The sequence below is a fragment of the Bolinopsis microptera genome, chromosome 2 (genome assembly GCF_026151205.1).
Source record: "Bolinopsis microptera isolate Bmic1 chromosome 2, MBARI_Bmic_1.0, whole genome shotgun sequence".
Classification (NCBI taxonomy): Eukaryota; Metazoa; Ctenophora; class Tentaculata; order Lobata; family Bolinopsidae; genus Bolinopsis; species Bolinopsis microptera.
Window position 1 is genome coordinate 15297243 of NC_087073.1, and position 19224 is coordinate 15316466.

Below are 19224 nucleotides of genomic sequence, written 5' to 3' on the forward strand. Positions count from 1 at the left end.
TCTAGTTACTCAGTTACATCAATAATTTTGCAATATCGCCGGCTCTTTCCAGCTGATCCCGGATCATTTTATAAAAGTAGAAGCGAATCTTTGCTTTGAAAATATCAACAAGTTAGTAAAGGAAGGTGTAGTAAAGGTGTAGTAAAGGTGTAAACACACACTATATTACCGGTTTACTTCACCTCAAGTTTCTTCTGAAATGTGGACTTTCTTCAGAAATATAAACGCACGATACATTTTCACAACAAATTCCTTAACATTGGGAACATCACAAACACTTCATGGTAGAGAGAGCACGGAAAGTTTAAACTGCCTTTAAATTACTTACAAAGCTTCAGCTAGAATAATATCCTATAGCCAGTTGACTCTCTGGCAGATACAAACCCATTAATTAAGTAATCACAGATACCTGATTACTTCATTAACTTGCTAATAGACACGTGGGAATGGTATAACACATAGTTTCCATTAAACAGTATGAAAGTTTTGAGTAAAATTTATGTGTCCAATATTGCAAAAAGTAGAGCAGTGCTGTTTAGAATGGGTTGATTCAGCTTAAGTGCGGAGTTGCTCATAAAACATCGGTAGCTTTATGAGAAAATCAGTGTTGGGAAATATCTTTAGAGTCGAATGAAAGTAGGGTTAGCTAAAATTTATTATATTTACCGAGTACTAGTGGCTGCTGGTTGTTTGTTTCCGCTTCCTTCGTCCTCGTTTCATCTGACACTTCCAACTTATCAACCTGAAAAGTGAAAATATGAAATATTTGTCAGGAATAACGTTATAGGCATTTCATTACACTTTGGAAGAGGTATTGGTCTAGGATTCCTGACATTCCAAACTAAAATTCCAACACCAACCTTGAGAGTGTACTCTCGTACACACTGGATAAGATAAGGCATGGCAAAGTCCATGATGTTGTGTCTCCAGCCGAGCTCCAATATGACATCAGGTCTCAACATGTCGTACATAACAAAGGTTCCAGCTGCAAAGCTCTCGTAGTTCTCGTTGTCCAGGAACCATCCCATCAGAGTCTCTGAAATCTCGGTGTCACGTGACTCCGCTGCGTACTCCATCGCGTCCTTGTAGAGGTGATCCTTTTTGCACAGTTCCACAGCCTGCTTCCATCTGTTGTTCATCTTGAAGAGGTAAGCTGCAATTCGCCGGAACTCTATGAGCTCGTGTTTCTCCATGCGCTGAGCCAGTGCGATGTTGTCGAAGTTGTTGAAGTTGTCGATTGACTCCCGTAGGCTGTCGTAATCTTCGTTTTCGATGTAACTGTTGTTGAGGGCTTCGTTAATTACTTTGTTGTTGTGAGACTGGACGCTCTTGACGTAGGGCAGAACCAGAGACAGTTGGCCAACCTGAAAAAACCCATTATTATTTTCCAAATATCCGTCGCCATTTGACAGGTCATATCATGCTGCTTTATTATGGAGCATAATTTTAGTAAAGTATAAATTCCAGACAAAACCACGTGACCCAAGAGCACCTCCACTCGACCTACCTTCTGGAAGTATCCCACAGCACGAGTGTGGTCGAGCCGGGGAGTAAGGACCAATAGGAGGTCGTTCAGCAACATTGGCTTGAACTCCAGGTAGTGAGATAAGGCTGAAATGGGACACTGGTTACAACCCTACTATCAAGTTTCTAGATAAGAAATCGTTTGCTTTACATGCGCAAAACGGAAAATAATGTGGACTATCCGGATATTGGTGCACAAAATCCAGTCAGGATATGCGGCTAGAAAAGCGTGCATACCTTTGTAGTATAGTTCGATGTTAGCAACTTTGGTGATGATATCCTTGAACATGGCTTCTTTCCAGCATTGGGTAGGATGACTCATCATGGTCTGGATAGCGTTATCGTACTCTTCGTACTTATCATACAGGAAGACAAGTTCCGGCCACAAGTGGGCTTGTTCAGCTGCTCTCAATACCTAACATGAGGGAGTTTAGATATACACAAATGAAAGTAAATCCGATCAAAATAAAAGTCAATTGTTTCACTATTCGGTGAAACTAAGGCTGCTAAATGTCAACAATAAGATCTCAAAACTTCTGATATTAATTTAACTGTACCTTGGGGATGTTGACACGAGACCAGAACAGTTCGAGATGTTCCCTCATCTTAGGGGTGTTGTATTTGGAGTACAAGATAGCCAGCTCGGTAAACATGCCCATGTGAGCTCGTTCCAGACCCAGAGCAGCCTCCAGCAGCTGGATAAGCTCCTGGAAGAAGCCCCGGCTCTGGTAGTGTCCAATCAGTTCCTCAAGCTCATCAGCGTGGACCACAATGTGAAGACCACACATCTGAGCCATCCTGAATTCTCCAGCCTCAACACACGCGAAACAAACCTGGATGGTAAAGTTTGTTAGGTTTGATGTTAAATGTCGAGGGGATTTCAGCAATCTGACGTAAATAGTGGCATGTGCTTTGAAGGATTGGACAAAATTGGGCAAAATAAAGAAATATTGAAAAACCAAATGTTTTTAAAGTGTTTCTTACCTCTTTCCATGTCTTGGTACTGTTTGCCTTGCGAGCTCCGTCCACGGCGGCCTGGTATTCTCCCAGATGAACGAGAGTTGATGCAAGACGAGCGTAGTTGCTGACATTGTTGTAGAGAATCCTGGCAGGCTCGTACAAGCCCTCATCATAACATCTATCTCCTACTTGTTGGATCTGGGCAATGTTTGGAGAGGAGATAAACTCTTCCAAATCAGCAAGACGGTTAACTTTAGCGTAAGCGAACACCAGCTCGGTCTCGATGATAGCTTCTCTGGCCTTCTTGCGAGCCATCTGCAGGTATCTCACCATGTCTTCATAACCATCTGGGAAAATATCAGGTCTAGCTTTAAACAAAATCATATCTCGAGTGATTTAATGAGAGAATTGAAACACAATTCTGGCTTTTACAAATTGTTAGCTTAAAATAATAAAATCTCAAGATGTTTGTGAAGCAATATTTATCCGCAGACAGCAACATACCATTTGCTCTAGCTGCTTCAATAACATCTAGATACGCAGAAGGATCATCAGCCTTGATGAAGGAGTCGATGGCGTCTTTAACAGCTCCAGAGTTTAGCTGAGCCCGGGCAAGCTCAGACCATACAGTTGGGTCATTGCACCTCTCAGCAAACTCGTACGCTCGGTCTAGATTCTTTACGTGCTCAATCAACACCTGATAATAGTACATAGTTTATTTGGAGATTGGACTGAGCAAGATTAAACTGAAGGTACCAGAAGGATTATCTACACACCCGTAGATTGCATTGTGAGTACAAGTAAAGAAACCTGTAAAATTTCAATAGGGCGACTTACTTGGACGGCAGATGTGTTAACATCGAATTTCTTGAAGATAGCGAAGGCTTCCTCGAACAACTGATTGGTGATTGCGATGTTAGCAATGTCAGGAGCATCGTAGTTATCCAGCCTGGTGATGTACTCCATAACTCTTGTAGGATCAGCTTTCACAGCCGTCAAGATCAGTAAGTTCTGCAAGTTCCTGTGATCGCTGAATACAGAATTTTCCAGGACAATTTTCTCCAGAAGCTCGATGAGCTCGTTGGGCAGGTCAGCAGCCATGAAGGCACGGACAGTGGTGGAGACATCGTCAGCATCCTGGGTCTCACTCAGAGCTGTTTGGACGACCTGGACAATATTCGTGTAAGACAGTGGTATTTCATGAATATTCTAATCCATATCTGGACATAACAAAAGGAGCCGTGAAGTAAAATGTCTTGCTGATGTAGGAAAGATAATCTGACCTGGTCAATTAGAGGACGTCTGAAGGTATTCTCTGGGTTCAGGACATGTTCCCACAGTGGTTGGTCCCTCTTTCGTACCAGATGTCTGGCTGCGTATTTGAACAGCGAGTTCGCGTTACACACCTAAGAGTTAACGTTACTTTCTAAAATAATGAAACAACTTTCTATGAATAATTGTGCAGAGTATGGCAGGCGGCAGCCATCAGCTCAATTAATTCAACTGCTCAATTCACAGGCCTGAATAGATCTTATTTTGTTTCTTACCCTGATGAGCTCCATGTCGCAACCACCTCTCTCGTAAGAAACACATGCCAGATGAGGATCCCTTTTCTCGCAATACTTCCCGATAACCTCGCTATCGTAGAACTGGTTTTCTTTCAGGAACCTCTCCGGGTTATTGTTGCTATCAATGTAGATCTTAGCAAGAGCGTTGTGAGTAGCAGGCTCGTTGACTCCCTCGTGGACCCGCCCCTCCAGCCAGGGCATGAGCAGTTTCAGACGGTTCCTCTTCTCAACCTCCTCTACTAGCTCGTCTGTAGAGAACTGTCCTCGGACTGTTAGGATCAGGTTTTTGACGATGTCTTCAGCGCAGTCAACGTCAAGAAGTCCACCAACAACCGCGGGAAGACGGGAGGGATTGACCTGAGAAAGACATGTCAGACCTATTGAGAAAATATCACACTGTGAAATAAACTAGTAGTGGTAGGTAAACGGAAAGTAAGTAAGGGCCATTTTTAAAACTTTAAAACAAATTTTAAAACAACTTACTTTCTGGACGTAGATCTCAATGTATTTCTGCAAATTGTTCTTGTACAGATACATCACCAAATCGTGAACAAAGTTGAACCTGCGAAAATAAATGTTGTCAAATATATTGAATCCATGTAAGCGAAAGCTCCTACTTTTCCCTTAACGGACACAATCATATCTACTTCTGCGATGGATTCAAAGAGGAAAACACATAAAAAATTATGTTTGATCGAGTAGCTGTTTATATATCCTTATTTTACCTGTCACAGACGATTATGAGCGGAAGCTGATCGGCGAGTTTAGCCTCCTTCAAGAAGTTCTTCACCCTCTCAGGATCGTAGCAGCTGCTCTCTCTGCAGATTCTCTCAACCTCCTTGATCTGACCAGTTTTACAGGCCGCCTGTATGTACCGGAAGTGCACCTCCGCTTCTTGGCTGAAGTTCACGATACTTCCCAGGAAGTAGAAAAGTCCCTCGAAGCTCTTGAAGCTTTCAAAGAGCTCGATCAGCTTGGTGGTACCCAGCTGTTCGTGGTACTTTCCAGCTATCTGAACGCAGATTTGTAGGTTTTGTCGAAGATTGGCAGTCAACATGGCTTTCAGACATTCCAAACTGTCATCGACGCTGAGTGAACCGAAGTATTCCACCAGCCACTCCGGCTTGAGAAGATGGGTGTGCACAATGGCACGTTTGATGTCGAAGATGTCGGTGTAATGCTCGAGAGCACGCTGAAGAAGCTGAGCCTGCTCACAAAGCTGGGCAATGTGGGCTCGATCGTAGTGGGTGAACATCTGGTTCCCAAGAATAGCGTCGGCTACCTGAGATTTATGGAGACTATCAGAGATCTAAAATACAGCTGTATTTGATTGAAAACAAAACTTTATTTGATGAAACAGAACCGTGTTTGATCGAACTTACCTGTGTTAGGAGCATGCATGATGTTTGTTTTACTAAATCCAGTTTAGCTGATTAATCAGCAATCTCCTAACTGGTAAACAAAGCTTTGGTCTATTTATAGATCCTATTTTGAGATGAAATTCAGAACAAACCTGTGGGGCACTCATCAAGTTCATCTCAAGAAGTCTGGTTTGGAGATGTCCTTCTTCAGGCTTGTTGTGTTTCAGAGCATCAAGCAAGAATGATGTGCATTGAGGTATTAGGTTCTGTTCCATGAACACATTTGTAATCTGTAAAGATAAAAATCAGTTAATAGGATGATGTCAGCTCAAGAAAAGGCTATTTTATTTTCTATCTTCCAACCTTCAGTAGAGTCATCGTCAAACATTTTTAACACATTGACGAAAACGAGATTTTATCAAGATGAAGATTCACTCACACTCTCAATATCAGCTAGAGGAGGATCATCCTGAACGAGCATACCGGCGAAAGCAGCACCATTCTCTACATTACCCCGCATCACATTACGCAGAAGGAAGATATAGTCAGGAGTGTAGGCGACTTTCTTCGCATACAAAACGATCTTTTGGAACTGGTTTGTCTCGGCAAAACAGATAATGACCTGGATGAAGCATGTTAAGCTGAGGTAGAAAATTCTAGAATCACATTGAAATCTTCTGCAGTTAAAATTGCTGCTTCACAGAAATCAAGGTAATTATTGAATTCATCATATTGATTTCTTCGGTTGCAGTTGATACAAAGAAATGTATCTACTAGACAAAGAATAATGAGAATATATCAATGTGGTAAACAAATTGCGTTATCTACGACAGTAAAAGTACAAAAATACTCTGTAAAACATTTTCTTAACTTCCCTGATTTACAAAAAACTTAAACAGCTCAAAAATTATGTGCAGTAAATTACAGGTACTTATATAGATAGAAACATGCAAAAACTTCGATATAGACATTATATGAATGATAAACTATAAATTGCGCTCTCAAAACTGAATAATTGAAAAGTCTGAATGTTCCAACTCAAGGTCTTGGTTGCACTCTGAGTCGTTTCATCCGCTGGTCCCAGTTTCAATTGCAGAACACTTGACAGACCTATGAAACTAAAAAATAGCAATCCATGCCATGCACTTATTTTGACTCACTAAGCTCCAAAATTTCTCTTCAAGAAACTATTTTAGGAGCTGCAGAGTCGACCTACTTAGAAGTGAAAAATACTGTAAAACCAGGGGACCATGTGACCACTGACCTTTTGCGGGATATTAGCCCTCAGATAGACGGACAGAGCAAGAGTTGAGTCGTGAGCTTTGATGAGATCCCCCAATTCTTCACTGCATTCGAGCTGGGAACATAATTACTGAGCATTTTGGAACATCGTAAATATATACACGATAGATATTATTAATAACCAAATCCCAAGGGAGTAAGGAAAGTGCTGAAAGGTATTAAATTGGGAGGGTACTATTCTCAGTGATGATAAAAATGAGTAGGGTACTACTCATAGCTGTCTGCTGTAGCTGTTGTACTCACCTTTCCTTCAACGAGCCATTTCTCCAGGAGTTGATTTCGGCCTTGCTGGAGAACAGGTCTGGCGAGCTCCAGAGATTCAGCTTTGTTGAGTTGGCTGGTTTCCAAGAGGATAGAAAAGTATTGGAGTAAAGGAGAAGCTTGGCCAGGTTGTGCTGGACATTGCTGGAATCTTTGGATCGTTTGAGGTGTTCTCAATATACCCTGATAACAAAACATTGATTCAGACGCAATTCGTGTACAATGACAGTCTAGTTCCAATTTTCATGCGTACAATGTACATTAGATAATTAGAGTAAGTTGACGTAGTAATGTACACGCCCTGTCAGAGAACAATATGAATATTCAATATAATAGCTATAGAAATATATCCGTAACTGTCACCCACGGTAACTCTGCCAGAACCCCTATAAATAAGCTTTACCAAATATGTTCTGACGTGTTACCTTTGGAGCACTGGCAGCAACTTTGGCAGCTTCAGAGTACTGGCCCTGTCCGAACAGCATGTTGAACCTTCTGACAAACAGTTCCTCAGCTCCTGCCAGGTTACAGCGCACAGAGATCTTCAAGGCGAGTTCCGGGTTCTTCAATTGGTTGGTAATGTAACCAACTATATTGTCCTCATCTATGCTGACTGATAGTACCTGACATGGGATACATTTCATTGTACATACCAATAGGGGTGGGGAAATATGTAAGCCTATGTAATCAGTGATTTGCTCAAGATTAGCAAAGTCATTTTTAACGATTGCTTTGCACCGCTGCGCACAAAGCTACTGTCAGCATGATAATGTTGGAAATTAGTAGAGTTGTGCTGATTTCATCGCGTCTAGAGAATTATTTATGAGGACTGTCGTTTCAAAGCGTTTCAAAGCAGAGATATGTGAAGGAAATTTAGTCCGAAAATCCAGGTATCTGGTTTCTATTATGTCCAAGAAGTATGTACGTGGCCAGTTGGCGTATAACACGCTGCTTCGAAAATTGTGCTTTGTATGCGTTCGACCCGGAATTTGCTGACACTGTTCGCTTTATTGCGCTGCGCGCGGCTCAAATAATAAAATGTAAATGATTCCTGGATAGGGCGATAGCCAAGATACGGTCATTTCGCCACGTACATACCTGGCCCTTCCTGTTGACTCCCACAATTCCGTTACTTGCTTCATGAGGGGCTGTCACAAATATAGTGTCCCCGGAGATACGGTTCATGTAGATACAGGTCCCGGTCTCTATGTCGTACAGGTGGATGTACCCGTATTTCGTTATCATGTAAAGTAAACCGTGCTCCTTGCTCGCCTAAATTCCAGAGATTCTTGTTAGCGTTGGGTGTAGTTTACATTAATGATCAGTTTTATTAGCGGTTAAACGTGATCACTGCATAATTAAGGCATACATTTTTCAGATAGATACACGGTTACTGTACATTAAAACACTTTATGAATGTGGAAACTATGTGTCCAAAATTGGAATAATGCATATTCGATTAGGCTTCTCACCTGCATTGCAACCGGGAAATCGTTGGGAGCCTCAGCAGGGAAGAAAACATCAACAGTCTTCTTGGTGAAAGCAGTGTTTCCTTCTGCGGGTGCACCAACCTATAGGAGGATAAAACATTGGTAATATCACGTTACAATTTACATAAAGTAATGGACTTCAGTAAAAACATCTGTGTGTTTGTTCCATCTAGTTGAGCTGCGTGTGTATATTACGAAATATTGGACGAGTCACAATGTCACATGTACCATGATGTGTTGAACTTTAAAATATGTACAGCAAGTCTCATTACGTCACAGCAAGTCTCATTACGTCACGCTATATCTCATGATCTCCGCGTGACTCTCGTTTTTTCTACTGTTCTAAAAAAGTGGGGCTCTTTTTTACGGCAGTTAGTTCATTCTCAGGTTTCACACACTTACCTCTATGATGTGAAGTTTACCGCCCGTCTGATTCCTGACTGAGAAAGCGAATATGTTGCTGGGGTTTTTGTTGCCTTCAACCTGAGGAGAGGGAAGTTGAGGTAAACTTTAATAACAGCTATTCAATTCAAATAAGTATTCATAACAAATCTATATTGTAAATGATATGACTTTTGGGGTATTTATTATGTTTGCATTTCACCAATCAGCTCAAGCTTTTGAGGCAGAATTCAAAATATAATGATCCAAAATCTTGCGATCAGAAGGTAAGACAAATGTGCATGATCAACCCTGAATGACCACACAACAATAACTTAACAAATACAATAATTTAACAAAAGGCTAAGTACAAACACAAAAAACGTACCGTGAAAGGGACGAAAGCAGCAGCATGTCCCTCGATAGGTTGAGAAACATTCCTGTCCACCGAGTAAAGCTGCATGGCTCCCACCACACGTTGCTGTTGAGCCGAGATACCGACCAGAAGAAGCCACTTCATAGCTTCATCCGTCCTATAGTTTATTATCTGACATCCCTTCAATGTGCTGTGTCTATCGAATACTTTCTGTGGCAGGGCGTCCCCTGAAATTAACAGTGTCAGCTTATTTGTTATCTACAAAAAGTTACCAAGATGGAGAAAAGATTCAAAAATTGTACTTTCCCAATCAGAAGACATAATTATATGTGAGTGTAAACCATGGTAGTTGAGTTTGTCATGTAGCACAGAATAGAATGAATGGCAGGACGACCACGATGGTCTGTCTACGATGTAACTCCGAAATCCTTCATATTAACAAATAGCATGCATTGAAAGCTACAGTGGTCGTGATACCATTTTCAACCGTCTATTTTGAGCTGGCTGAGTGATGTAAGGGGCAGCTTTACATAATTTATCGTCAGAAATTTAACTTTAAGTTGTTTCTCTTCTAGGTTATGTATGATATTTTCCCCTTTATGTAATACCAAACGTGAACAAACTCTTAGGATAGGACTGCTTGGGTCAGAACGTTATCAACTATCGTATTACAGGCAGGTTAATGGAAAAAAGATAAGGAAATTTTATCAAACATGTGTCTGACCTTATGTTTACCGCTTTCCACCTTACAGATTACATCAATATGAAGCTAAGTTACTGTTTAATTTGGAACTACTCATCTCAATTTATATTTACACTTAATACGTCATATTGAAAGTGAAGTACAACCGTGAAATGTGAATACACTGTCATGTTAAGGGGATCTCTGAAGTCTGAAAACAAATGTTACATGATGTAAACAGTGAAATTCCATACACTGACTTAATTCGTCTAGAATTACAAGCGACGCTACAGATTAAATGAATGTACTGTGAATGTTCTCAAGTTCTCATTTGATAAAAGCCTGCCGTACCCAATTATAACATCCAGACAACACGAGGTACATACTATCACGTGACTATCATGTGACTATCTATTAGAGCACTGAGGCTTCGTTTAGTTAGATGTTACTAAGTTATACACTGCCATTCATACTACATAATTCATGACTACATTACATGACACTACTTCAAAGGAACAGTTAACAGCTGACTTCAGAGTTCAGACCAACACGCTAGATTTAGAAGCATAAAAATTGTAAACGAGTTACTCTTCCAATTGTGTGAATACCGCAAAACCATTATAAATTCGTCTCATGATATTCAAATTCAGTCTTTTTAAAGCAACTCCAGCTCAATAGGAAGGAAAAATACCAGACGCTCTTCAGAAAATCAATAAAGGGGAATGACATGTAGGAATCAGTGCTAGTACACGGTGTTACATATAATTAGTGCTTTTCATTAACAAATAAGACTCAGCCAAATTATTCCCATCAAAGCCTGTTACTTAATACTTACATTTACCCAGTAAATGTAATGGATATGTAGTGTTTTGATTAGTTTAAAACAGCTATGCTATAGATTGAGGAAGTCTTCTAAAAATCTTACATAAAAATTTGCAAACTATGTACAAAGCAAATGTAATGAGAAAATGTAGAATGAGTTTTTCAAATCATACCATGAAAAATAATTATAAATAAAGACACAAAAATAATCAGCATTTGTCTTACCTTCCATGGGCCAATGATAGACGGTGTTTTCTGTTACAAGTGCGATAGTGTTAACTGAGATCCACTTCCAAAAGATGACATCTTCATTTGATACGTGGGCTTTTATCTTACTTTTCATTTCCAAATTAAATATCTGTAATGTCCGACCAGCTGAAAGAATAGGAAGTGTGTTAGAAAATTTTAGTTTTAATCATTACGATTACTAATTAATAATGTGAGTTAAATTGCCATTTAGACAAAAAATCAAACATGAACACATTGCGCGTGTGTGAGGATACATGTAACAATATTATACATGGGCGGAAAAAGATGCAAAACAGATTAATAACTTTTTAAAACACCTGGTTGGCAGGCGCTGAGGTAGACAAAATCTAATTATTAACGACATGATATGATATGAAGCACGATGTGAGGCGTAAGCTATAGTTTGATGTAAATAAACTACAGTATTATGATAAATTAAAGTAAAATTTAATAGTACAAGTAAGTTAACACGTACCTTTAAGGGCTATAACTTTACTTGAGGGGTTCATAATAGCAGAATCTGCAGAAATTGGACGTCTTATGGGATTGTTTGGATCTGCCATATCAACTATTACTACCTGATCAAGGAAAATATCATTAGTAAAAATAGATTAGATGAGCAATCGGATTCGATCAGATGGTCTGATTGTTATGACAGACTAAAACTTCTCGTTGATTACATCAGTGATCAGTTTCACCCAATTAGGTGATAGGTATGAGAATTTCCAGTCTAGAACCAGTAAAAAAAGCTTAATTAATGATTTCATATATTACTTACTTGGGACTGGTCGCCATTTTTTTCTCTGATACATATGAATTTATCTGATTCCATGGTGATCATCGAAAAACCGATGTTGGCACTGTTAATGCCAATATTGGTGAGCTGAAATAATTTTACTGTTACATCAATTTCCGAGTCAGGAGTTTGAAGAATAGTCTGTAAGAATCAGAATTCAGAAAAGAAGCTGCAATGGAGCTCTTGTAAAAATATGACCAAAAGTTGGGCATCTAAATACAAACGAGGACATGATCAACAAACCTGCAAGTGCTCTTGAAACCGGATAGGCATCACTTGTGCCATGTTGGCTTCTTCGATTTTACAGCTACCCTACCCTATATAAAATATATCTGTGAAAAGAACAATTACATAATATGTAAATTTAAGCATAATGTACATATCTAAAGAAAGTTAGGAATTAAAAGATGCAGAGGGGCTTACACTTACAGCTATAAAAACTTGCTCTTATAGATAGATTTGAAAAGAGGGGTTTAACTGAAAAATAATATTAACATCACAAAATCTAAGCTATTCAGAATTGAAATTACAGAACTGGGTGGAAACCAGACTATGGAAATTATTCAGAGGACCACCACCCAAAACTCGCTTAAAAAAATAATTAAATCTTGTTAAATGAAAAGTACATATGCATAGTTTGGTAAATCTAGCTTGGAAGTGTTCTAGCACATTATTATTACATTATTAAATATTGGTTAAGCTATTTAAATTAGATTCTATAGATTATAAAATTTCTATACAGTACACAGTAAAACCCCAATTTACCGCACATTTTGGGAAAGAAAATAATATAATAGGTAAATTCGTTTTTACCACAAGTTTAGCTCCCCAAATGTTAAGGCCATCTTTTAGTGCACCCATCTTATAATAATAAAATTTCTCAAAATTTAAGCTATATTCTTCCTAGTTTTTATCCTGGTTAACAAGGTCGTTATTATTATTTAATCAAAATAGCAAATAATTATCCGCCATCCCTGTTATGTGGGCAATAATATTATCTTCATACAAATTTATGTTCGTTTATTTGATTCTTTCAATAGTCTTTTTGAAATCTATTTTTGGTCTTTCATTGTGTGAGTTTCCACATTTGTTGGTTGAGAATGCTAAAACATAACATACATGAAGCTTGACTGATTTATTCACCCAGGCAGGCACCGCGCCAGGGGTAGACATCCCAACATCAGTCTAGTGTGTTGGGACAACAAGGTCAGCAAAGCTGTCCATTTGGGGAGCGGGGTAGGTGGGGGCAAGGGGGCTTCAGCTTGATTTGTTTGTGAAACGTTTCTTTTGATTACTATTAAATCAAAAAAGCAAATTACTTATTATCCACTGCCCCCTTTAGGTGGGCAATACTATATTCTTCATAAAGATTGTCTAATACGAATTCATATTTTTTGAGATATGCAAGTCAACTAACAAACTATACATGTTCAGGATACCACTAGATACAATGCAAGTAAAGCACCCACAAGCTTGGTTTTGGGTATGTTTTGGGGGATTTTGACTTTTCTTTGGTATTATTTGTTTTCACTTCTGCACGTTTAGGCACAAGCGTTTCATGAGGAGATTTGCTGTGTTGATAGCCACCAAAACCAAGGAGGACTACAACCAGGTGATGTGTAACATCAGGACACGCCTGAGCATGGATATAATGAGGAGTGTGCTTGTAGCAGTGTACGTGGAAACTGGAAAGGTAAAGAAGGCATGGACCAGGCATATATATTTATATATATACTGTTTGACATTTTTCCGATTAAACAAATTAAACTGCCGGGATTACCCACCCCAACTCACCCACATATGACAAAAAAGATATGGAACAGATCTATAAAGCTCATGAAATGAGGAAAATGAAAAAGTACAACAACAGAATCATCCAGGTGGAAAAAGGCACCTTTACCCCACTTATATACAAATGGAAAAGAATATTCAAACAATATACACATAATATAGCAATGGCCAATTGGCTGACTATAAGGTCATGGCCTGCACAAACAATTTTATTAAATAGTCAAGTGATGCTAAAGCAGAGCACAAATGTGTAATAAGTTAATAGATTAAAAACTGATTCATGTGATGCATTACGCAGAGCACAGATAAAAATACTGATTCAATGATTAAAATTATAGCTGTGAGTGTCAATAAATTACTGTGTCATAAAAAAGGAACGATGTACACGTGATATGAGATACCAATATCTCAATATCAAAAGGATAGTGTCTAGAAACATTCATAGTCCATGGTGGCAGGTATCAAGTTAAACGAAGTTACACTGACTGGCAATGTATACGATTGCAGTCTCCCTCTCTCACCCCTGACCGCTATCAGGGTGCTCCTGAGGATTATTATATAAGTGGACCCCATCCACTTATATACTCAACAAATGGCGGATGGGGTCCACAAGCCACAAGATACCACAAGAGACTCGCTGAAAAACTATCCCAGAAGAGAGGAGAAGACTATGCGGCTATTATGTGTTACATGCGCACCAGGATTAGATTCTCAATCCTCAGGAGCACCCTGATAGCGGTCAGGGGTGAGAGAGGGAGACGGCAATCGTATACATTGCCAGTCAGTGTAACTTCGTTTAACTTGATACCTGCCACCATGGACTATGAATGTTTCTAGACACTATCCTTTTGATATTGAGATATTGGTATCTCAGATCACGTGTACATCGTTCCTTTTTTATGACACAGTAATTTATTGACACTCACAGCTATAATTTTAATCATTGAATCAGTATTTTTATCTGTGCTCTGCGTAATGCATCACATGAATCAGTTTTTTTAATCTATTAACTTATTACACATTTGTGCTCTGCTTTAGCATCACTTGGCTATTTTTAAAAAATTGTTTGTTCAGGCCATGACCTTATAGTCAGCCAATTGGCCATTGCTATATTATGTGTATATTGTTTGAATATTCTTAATTAAACTGCCGGGATGGAAAGCCTCTAGGAGTTTAAGTCGTTTACTGTATCGAGTTCCGTCGAAATGGCGTGGTCCTCTTCAATAGAGGATGTCAAAATAAATGTTATGACTGGTCTGGTTTGTGGTTGAAGGCCATTGTATCACGTTGCGACCCCCACGGTCGTTTCACTATGGTAGCGTCTTCGACGCTACAGGGGGAGCCGCGCACTTCGTGCGCGGCGGGTCATACAACGTATGACAAGAAGGCCACAGTTCCTGTATCACGTGTAAATCACTGATGACCTGGCAGTAATTACGATAAAAATCAGTCATACTCCAGATCACACAATTTTTAATTCAAATTCAACAATACTGACTACTGTATGTAATGTTTACATTGTAGCGCGATGCACTACTGGGTCGCGCGCGCATCAAATAATGCTTCTCGGTAGATCGGCGAGATGCACCACTGTGCCTCACCGAGCTGCGAAGGATTGACATCGTGAATCAATGTTTACAAAACAAATTTATCTTCAGTCAGGGAAATTTGTTATTATTAAATATAAAATTATTCAAACAATATACACATAATATAGCAATGACCCTATATAAAATCAAACCTTTAAGAATATAAAAATTCCCTAAACACTCAAAAATTACCCTTGGCCTTGTGGCTCCAAGTTAAGATCTAGACTGTTTATATTAACAATGTTTTTTCTCGCACCTCTGTCTCCAATTTGTTATTAGTAGGAGCTGTTACGGGGATTTTCTGCTCGATACACCAGAGTCATCAGACATGTCTTAAAAGACGTATTTTTGGCCCCTGAATCGATTGGTAATAGTGGGAAGTGTTGAAAATGGGGGGAACCTGGTTTTATTAGAAAAAAACTGATTTTTGGCCCTAAAAATGGCTATTTTTTGAGGTTTTTCAGGATTATCGATAGGTTAATTTCAATCAAAAGCTTAGATATTTCGGTTTCTAATACATTTTGATATGCCGCATTAGCAAATATTAAGTTTATAAGCACACATAAGAGTTAACCCGTTCAAAATTTAAAAAAACTTCAAAAAAAATGTTTTTTTGCGCGCAAAATTTTTTTGGCTCTTTATACATCCACAATGAAATATTTTTGCCCAATAAGTGTTAAAATACTGTCCAATAATACTATTTGATAGTTTTGTAGTGCAAAATAGTTTTAAGAGCGAAAGAAAAAATATATATATTTCGCGGATCTGAGCACTTTGAAAATTTATGAAAGAAATCGAGCGCTACTGTAAAATTTTCATTAATACTCACCTGAACGTCATATCAGTTTTTGTACGGTTAGTGAATTGTTCCTTTCTCAAGTTCTTGTCTTCTCTGGTTTAATGTCGTTTAATTGGATATAATATTGTTTAATACAGTACAGTTGAGTGTTGTATAATAGTACAGTTCCATTTCTAATACTTCAATGCTATATTGTCGAGATACCTTTACTTTAGCAGATTACCTTTTGTAAATGCAATTTCACCGATTTAGTATTGCATTACTTATATAAATATTTAGATTTGTAATTTATTGATTGTGGGAATTTGTTCTCAATCAACAATGTAATGTCTACCGTGTGGTACCCTTACAAAATTAATTACTGATCTTTTGACAGGAACACCTGACTTATACACCCTCATCCATCACTCATTCCGTGCTGCCTGTTGGATGGGGAGTAATCCTACCACAAACTGAAATATTGTTAAAGTACCCTTCAGTACACATAAAGGGCACTGTAAATAATGTAGATTAATTACTGCTATCTTCTTAACATGATTTTAAGTAAATGTCAGGAATGCCTGACTTAAAGCCCCTCATCCATCATGTCACTCATTCCGTTTTGCCTGTTGGATGTGGAAGAACTCTACCACAAACTAGAATATTGTAAAAGTACCCTTCAGTACACACATAGAGCACTGTAAATAATATCACGGGAATTTGTTCTCAATCAACAATGTAATGTCTACCGTGTGGTACCCTTACAAGATTAAATACTGATCTTTTGACAGGAACACCTGACTTATACACCTTCATCCATCACTCATTCCGTGCTGCCTGTTGGATGGGGAGTAATCCTACCACAAACTGAAATATTGTTAAAGTACCCTTCAGTACACATATAGGGCACTGTAAATAATGTAGATTAATTACTGCTATCTTCTTAACATGATTTTAAGTAAATGTCAGGAATGCCTGACGTAAAGCCCCTCATCCATCACTCATTCCGTGCTGCCTGTTGGATTAGGAGTAATCCTACCACAAACTGAAATATTGTTAAAGTACCCTTCAGTACACATATAGGGCACTGTAAATAATGTAAATTAATTACTGCTATCTTCTTAACATGATTTTAAGTAAATGTCAGGAATGCCTGACTTAAAGCCCCTCATCCATCACGTCACTCATTCCGTTTTGCCTGTTGGATGTGGAAGAACTCTACCACAAACTGGAATATTGTAAAAGTACCCTTCAGTACACACATAGAGCACTGTAAATAATATAAATTAGTTGTTATTTAAGCCATGTCATCTCTCATATAAAATTTCTTCAATTCTGAATTATGTTGCTGAACAAACTTGACAATCACCATTAGAAAGAAAGTGACATGTTTATGGACCCAGAACTAGCTAAGACAGTTCTCTATGTACATGCGGATCACTTCAAGAATCTTCTCGATGAAAGAAGCTCGTATGGTTTGTTAAAAGACTTCAATCCGCTCACAGCCATGCAGATTAAGACGAATTTAGATCGACATCATTGTGATAACACTGAAAACTCAGATGGTTTGATTTTCAGCTAGGGGTAGTAGGGGTGATATCTTACCGATATGACCTCAATAAACTTCAATATTACAAGAGAGAGATGTCCAGGTTGTGATAGCAATGTACTAAGCCATCATAAAATCATAATATGTGAGAGTTGCGATACAATATATCATGCCAAATGTTCTGAACAGAGTTTTAAATTTGATCATGTTAAACAAATGTGGCACTGCAGTCAGTGTTACGCCTTCAAATCCCAAAGGTACAATCCTTTTAACTCAATTATTTATGACAAATATGATCCCAACACTGTAGAAAGAGACGAGGATATGGAGACTATTTCAAACATTCTAAAAGACTGTAGGTATTATAACATGACAAATTTCAACCGGCTGTCAAAAAACATACTTAACCACAACAAGCCGTTTATATCTATTGTGTTTAACAACATTGATGGGAACGCATCTAACTTTGACAGCTTTATTACTGATATGAGTCAATATGATGAGAAATTTGCGGTTATTGCGCTAGCTGAAACAAACATTGATGAGGAAAATAAAGATCTATACAAAATTGATGGTTACAGCAGTGAGTACAACTCCAAAACTGATGGGAAAAAGAAAGGTAGTGGCCTTGGTATATATATTGACAATCAGTACCAATACAGCCGAATCGAAAAGTTATGTAAATGCTCTGACAATCTTGAAACACTTTTCGTTGAGATCACTAACACAGAGGTTCCACAAATTGCTGGTGTTGTTTACAGGCCCCCTAGTGGTGATATTCAAGATGCACTTGCTGAGCTTGATGTGTTGATGAAATTCCTACCGTCTAATAATGTAGCCTTGACAGGTGACTTCAATGTTGATCTTTTGGCCCAGGGACGAAACATAGCTGAATTTGAACAAACTATCTACAGTAACAATTTAATCCCTTTGATATCGATTGCCACCCATGCCAAGCCGGGTTGCAACGAAAGCTTAATTGATAATATTTTAGTGAACTCTACTGAGCGTGTCTTAGGATCTGGAATTCTTGAATCCAAGATTTCCCATCATAACCCGATCTTCTGTTTCATATCGTGTAATATTAAAGAGAGTTCAAATAATGCCAAACTTAAACCTAAGTATGATTACTGTGAGTCTAATATAGAAAGCTTCCTTAATGATATTGGAAAGGATATCTACCAATCGAACTTTTCGTATGATGAGGAAGGTTTTGAAAAATTTGTCGAAACTGTCCACGAAAAAATCGAATTGAATTTCAAAGTGGACTGTACTGCCGGTTTTCAATCAAAACGCAATAGATTGATGAATCCATGGATCACTTCTGCGTTAATTAAATCTGTGTTTACTAAAGGCTTTCACTACAAGCGATGGAAGGCTTCGTGTACCAAAATCAACCCATTAGGCGAGGAAACTTTATATCTTAAGTATAAGGAGTATCGTTCTATCTTAAACAAAGCTATAAAATCTGCGAAAAAAGCCCACTATGGGAAAAAATTTGAACTTGCTAAAGGAAATATTAAAAAAACCTGGGAATTGATTAACGAACTCAGGGGTAAATCTAAAAAAGATATAAAAGCATCATTCTTAATTGATGGTAGAATTGTAACTGAACGCCGTGAGATTGCCAACGGATTTAACATCTACTTCTCGTCTATTGCTCGTAATCTTAATTCGAAAGTTCAATCTTCTGTACCATCTCGTACGGTAACTGATGGCAATTTCAATAAAACGAAGTTTAAACA

The 19224-nt window shown here is 38.5% G+C and overlaps 1 protein-coding gene across 3 annotated transcripts in view; it reads right to left on the minus strand.

The window, feature by feature from the left end:
• The window catches only part of LOC134826248 (clathrin heavy chain 1-like), a 106863-nt gene that overhangs the window by 1803 nt on the left and 85836 nt on the right, over nucleotides 1–19224 (minus strand). The window contains exons 2-27 of one of the 3 annotated variants that reach the window (XM_063838555.1): nucleotides 12016–12088; nucleotides 11755–11859; nucleotides 11452–11554; nucleotides 10953–11102; nucleotides 9236–9450; nucleotides 8869–8949; nucleotides 8449–8547; nucleotides 8075–8248; nucleotides 7402–7599; nucleotides 6959–7159; nucleotides 6678–6770; nucleotides 5853–6035; nucleotides 5566–5703; nucleotides 4778–5334; nucleotides 4536–4614; nucleotides 4032–4409; nucleotides 3768–3890; nucleotides 3322–3651; nucleotides 2989–3181; nucleotides 2509–2831; nucleotides 2082–2357; nucleotides 1762–1939; nucleotides 1508–1611; nucleotides 861–1364; nucleotides 667–742; nucleotides 329–369 (exon numbers count right to left, since the gene is read on the minus strand). In XM_063838555.1, the coding sequence (XP_063694625.1) occupies nucleotides 335–369; nucleotides 667–742; nucleotides 861–1364; nucleotides 1508–1611; nucleotides 1762–1939; nucleotides 2082–2357; nucleotides 2509–2831; nucleotides 2989–3181; nucleotides 3322–3651; nucleotides 3768–3890; nucleotides 4032–4409; nucleotides 4536–4614; nucleotides 4778–5334; nucleotides 5566–5703; nucleotides 5853–6035; nucleotides 6678–6770; nucleotides 6959–7159; nucleotides 7402–7599; nucleotides 8075–8248; nucleotides 8449–8547; nucleotides 8869–8949; nucleotides 9236–9450; nucleotides 10953–11102; nucleotides 11452–11554; nucleotides 11755–11859; nucleotides 12016–12057 (4938 nt within the window). In that variant the 5' untranslated portion in view covers nucleotides 12058–12088 and the 3' untranslated portion in view covers nucleotides 329–334. Of the gene's footprint in view, nucleotides 1–328; nucleotides 370–666; nucleotides 743–860; nucleotides 1365–1507; nucleotides 1612–1761; nucleotides 1940–2081; nucleotides 2358–2508; nucleotides 2832–2988; nucleotides 3182–3321; nucleotides 3652–3767; nucleotides 3891–4031; nucleotides 4410–4535; nucleotides 4615–4777; nucleotides 5335–5565; nucleotides 5704–5852; nucleotides 6036–6677; nucleotides 6771–6958; nucleotides 7160–7401; nucleotides 7600–8074; nucleotides 8249–8448; nucleotides 8548–8868; nucleotides 8950–9235; nucleotides 9451–10952; nucleotides 11103–11451; nucleotides 11555–11754; nucleotides 11860–12015; nucleotides 12090–19224 lie in introns of all 3 variants that reach the window. The other 2 variants (XM_063838553.1, XM_063838554.1) reach the window with 2 other exon arrangements.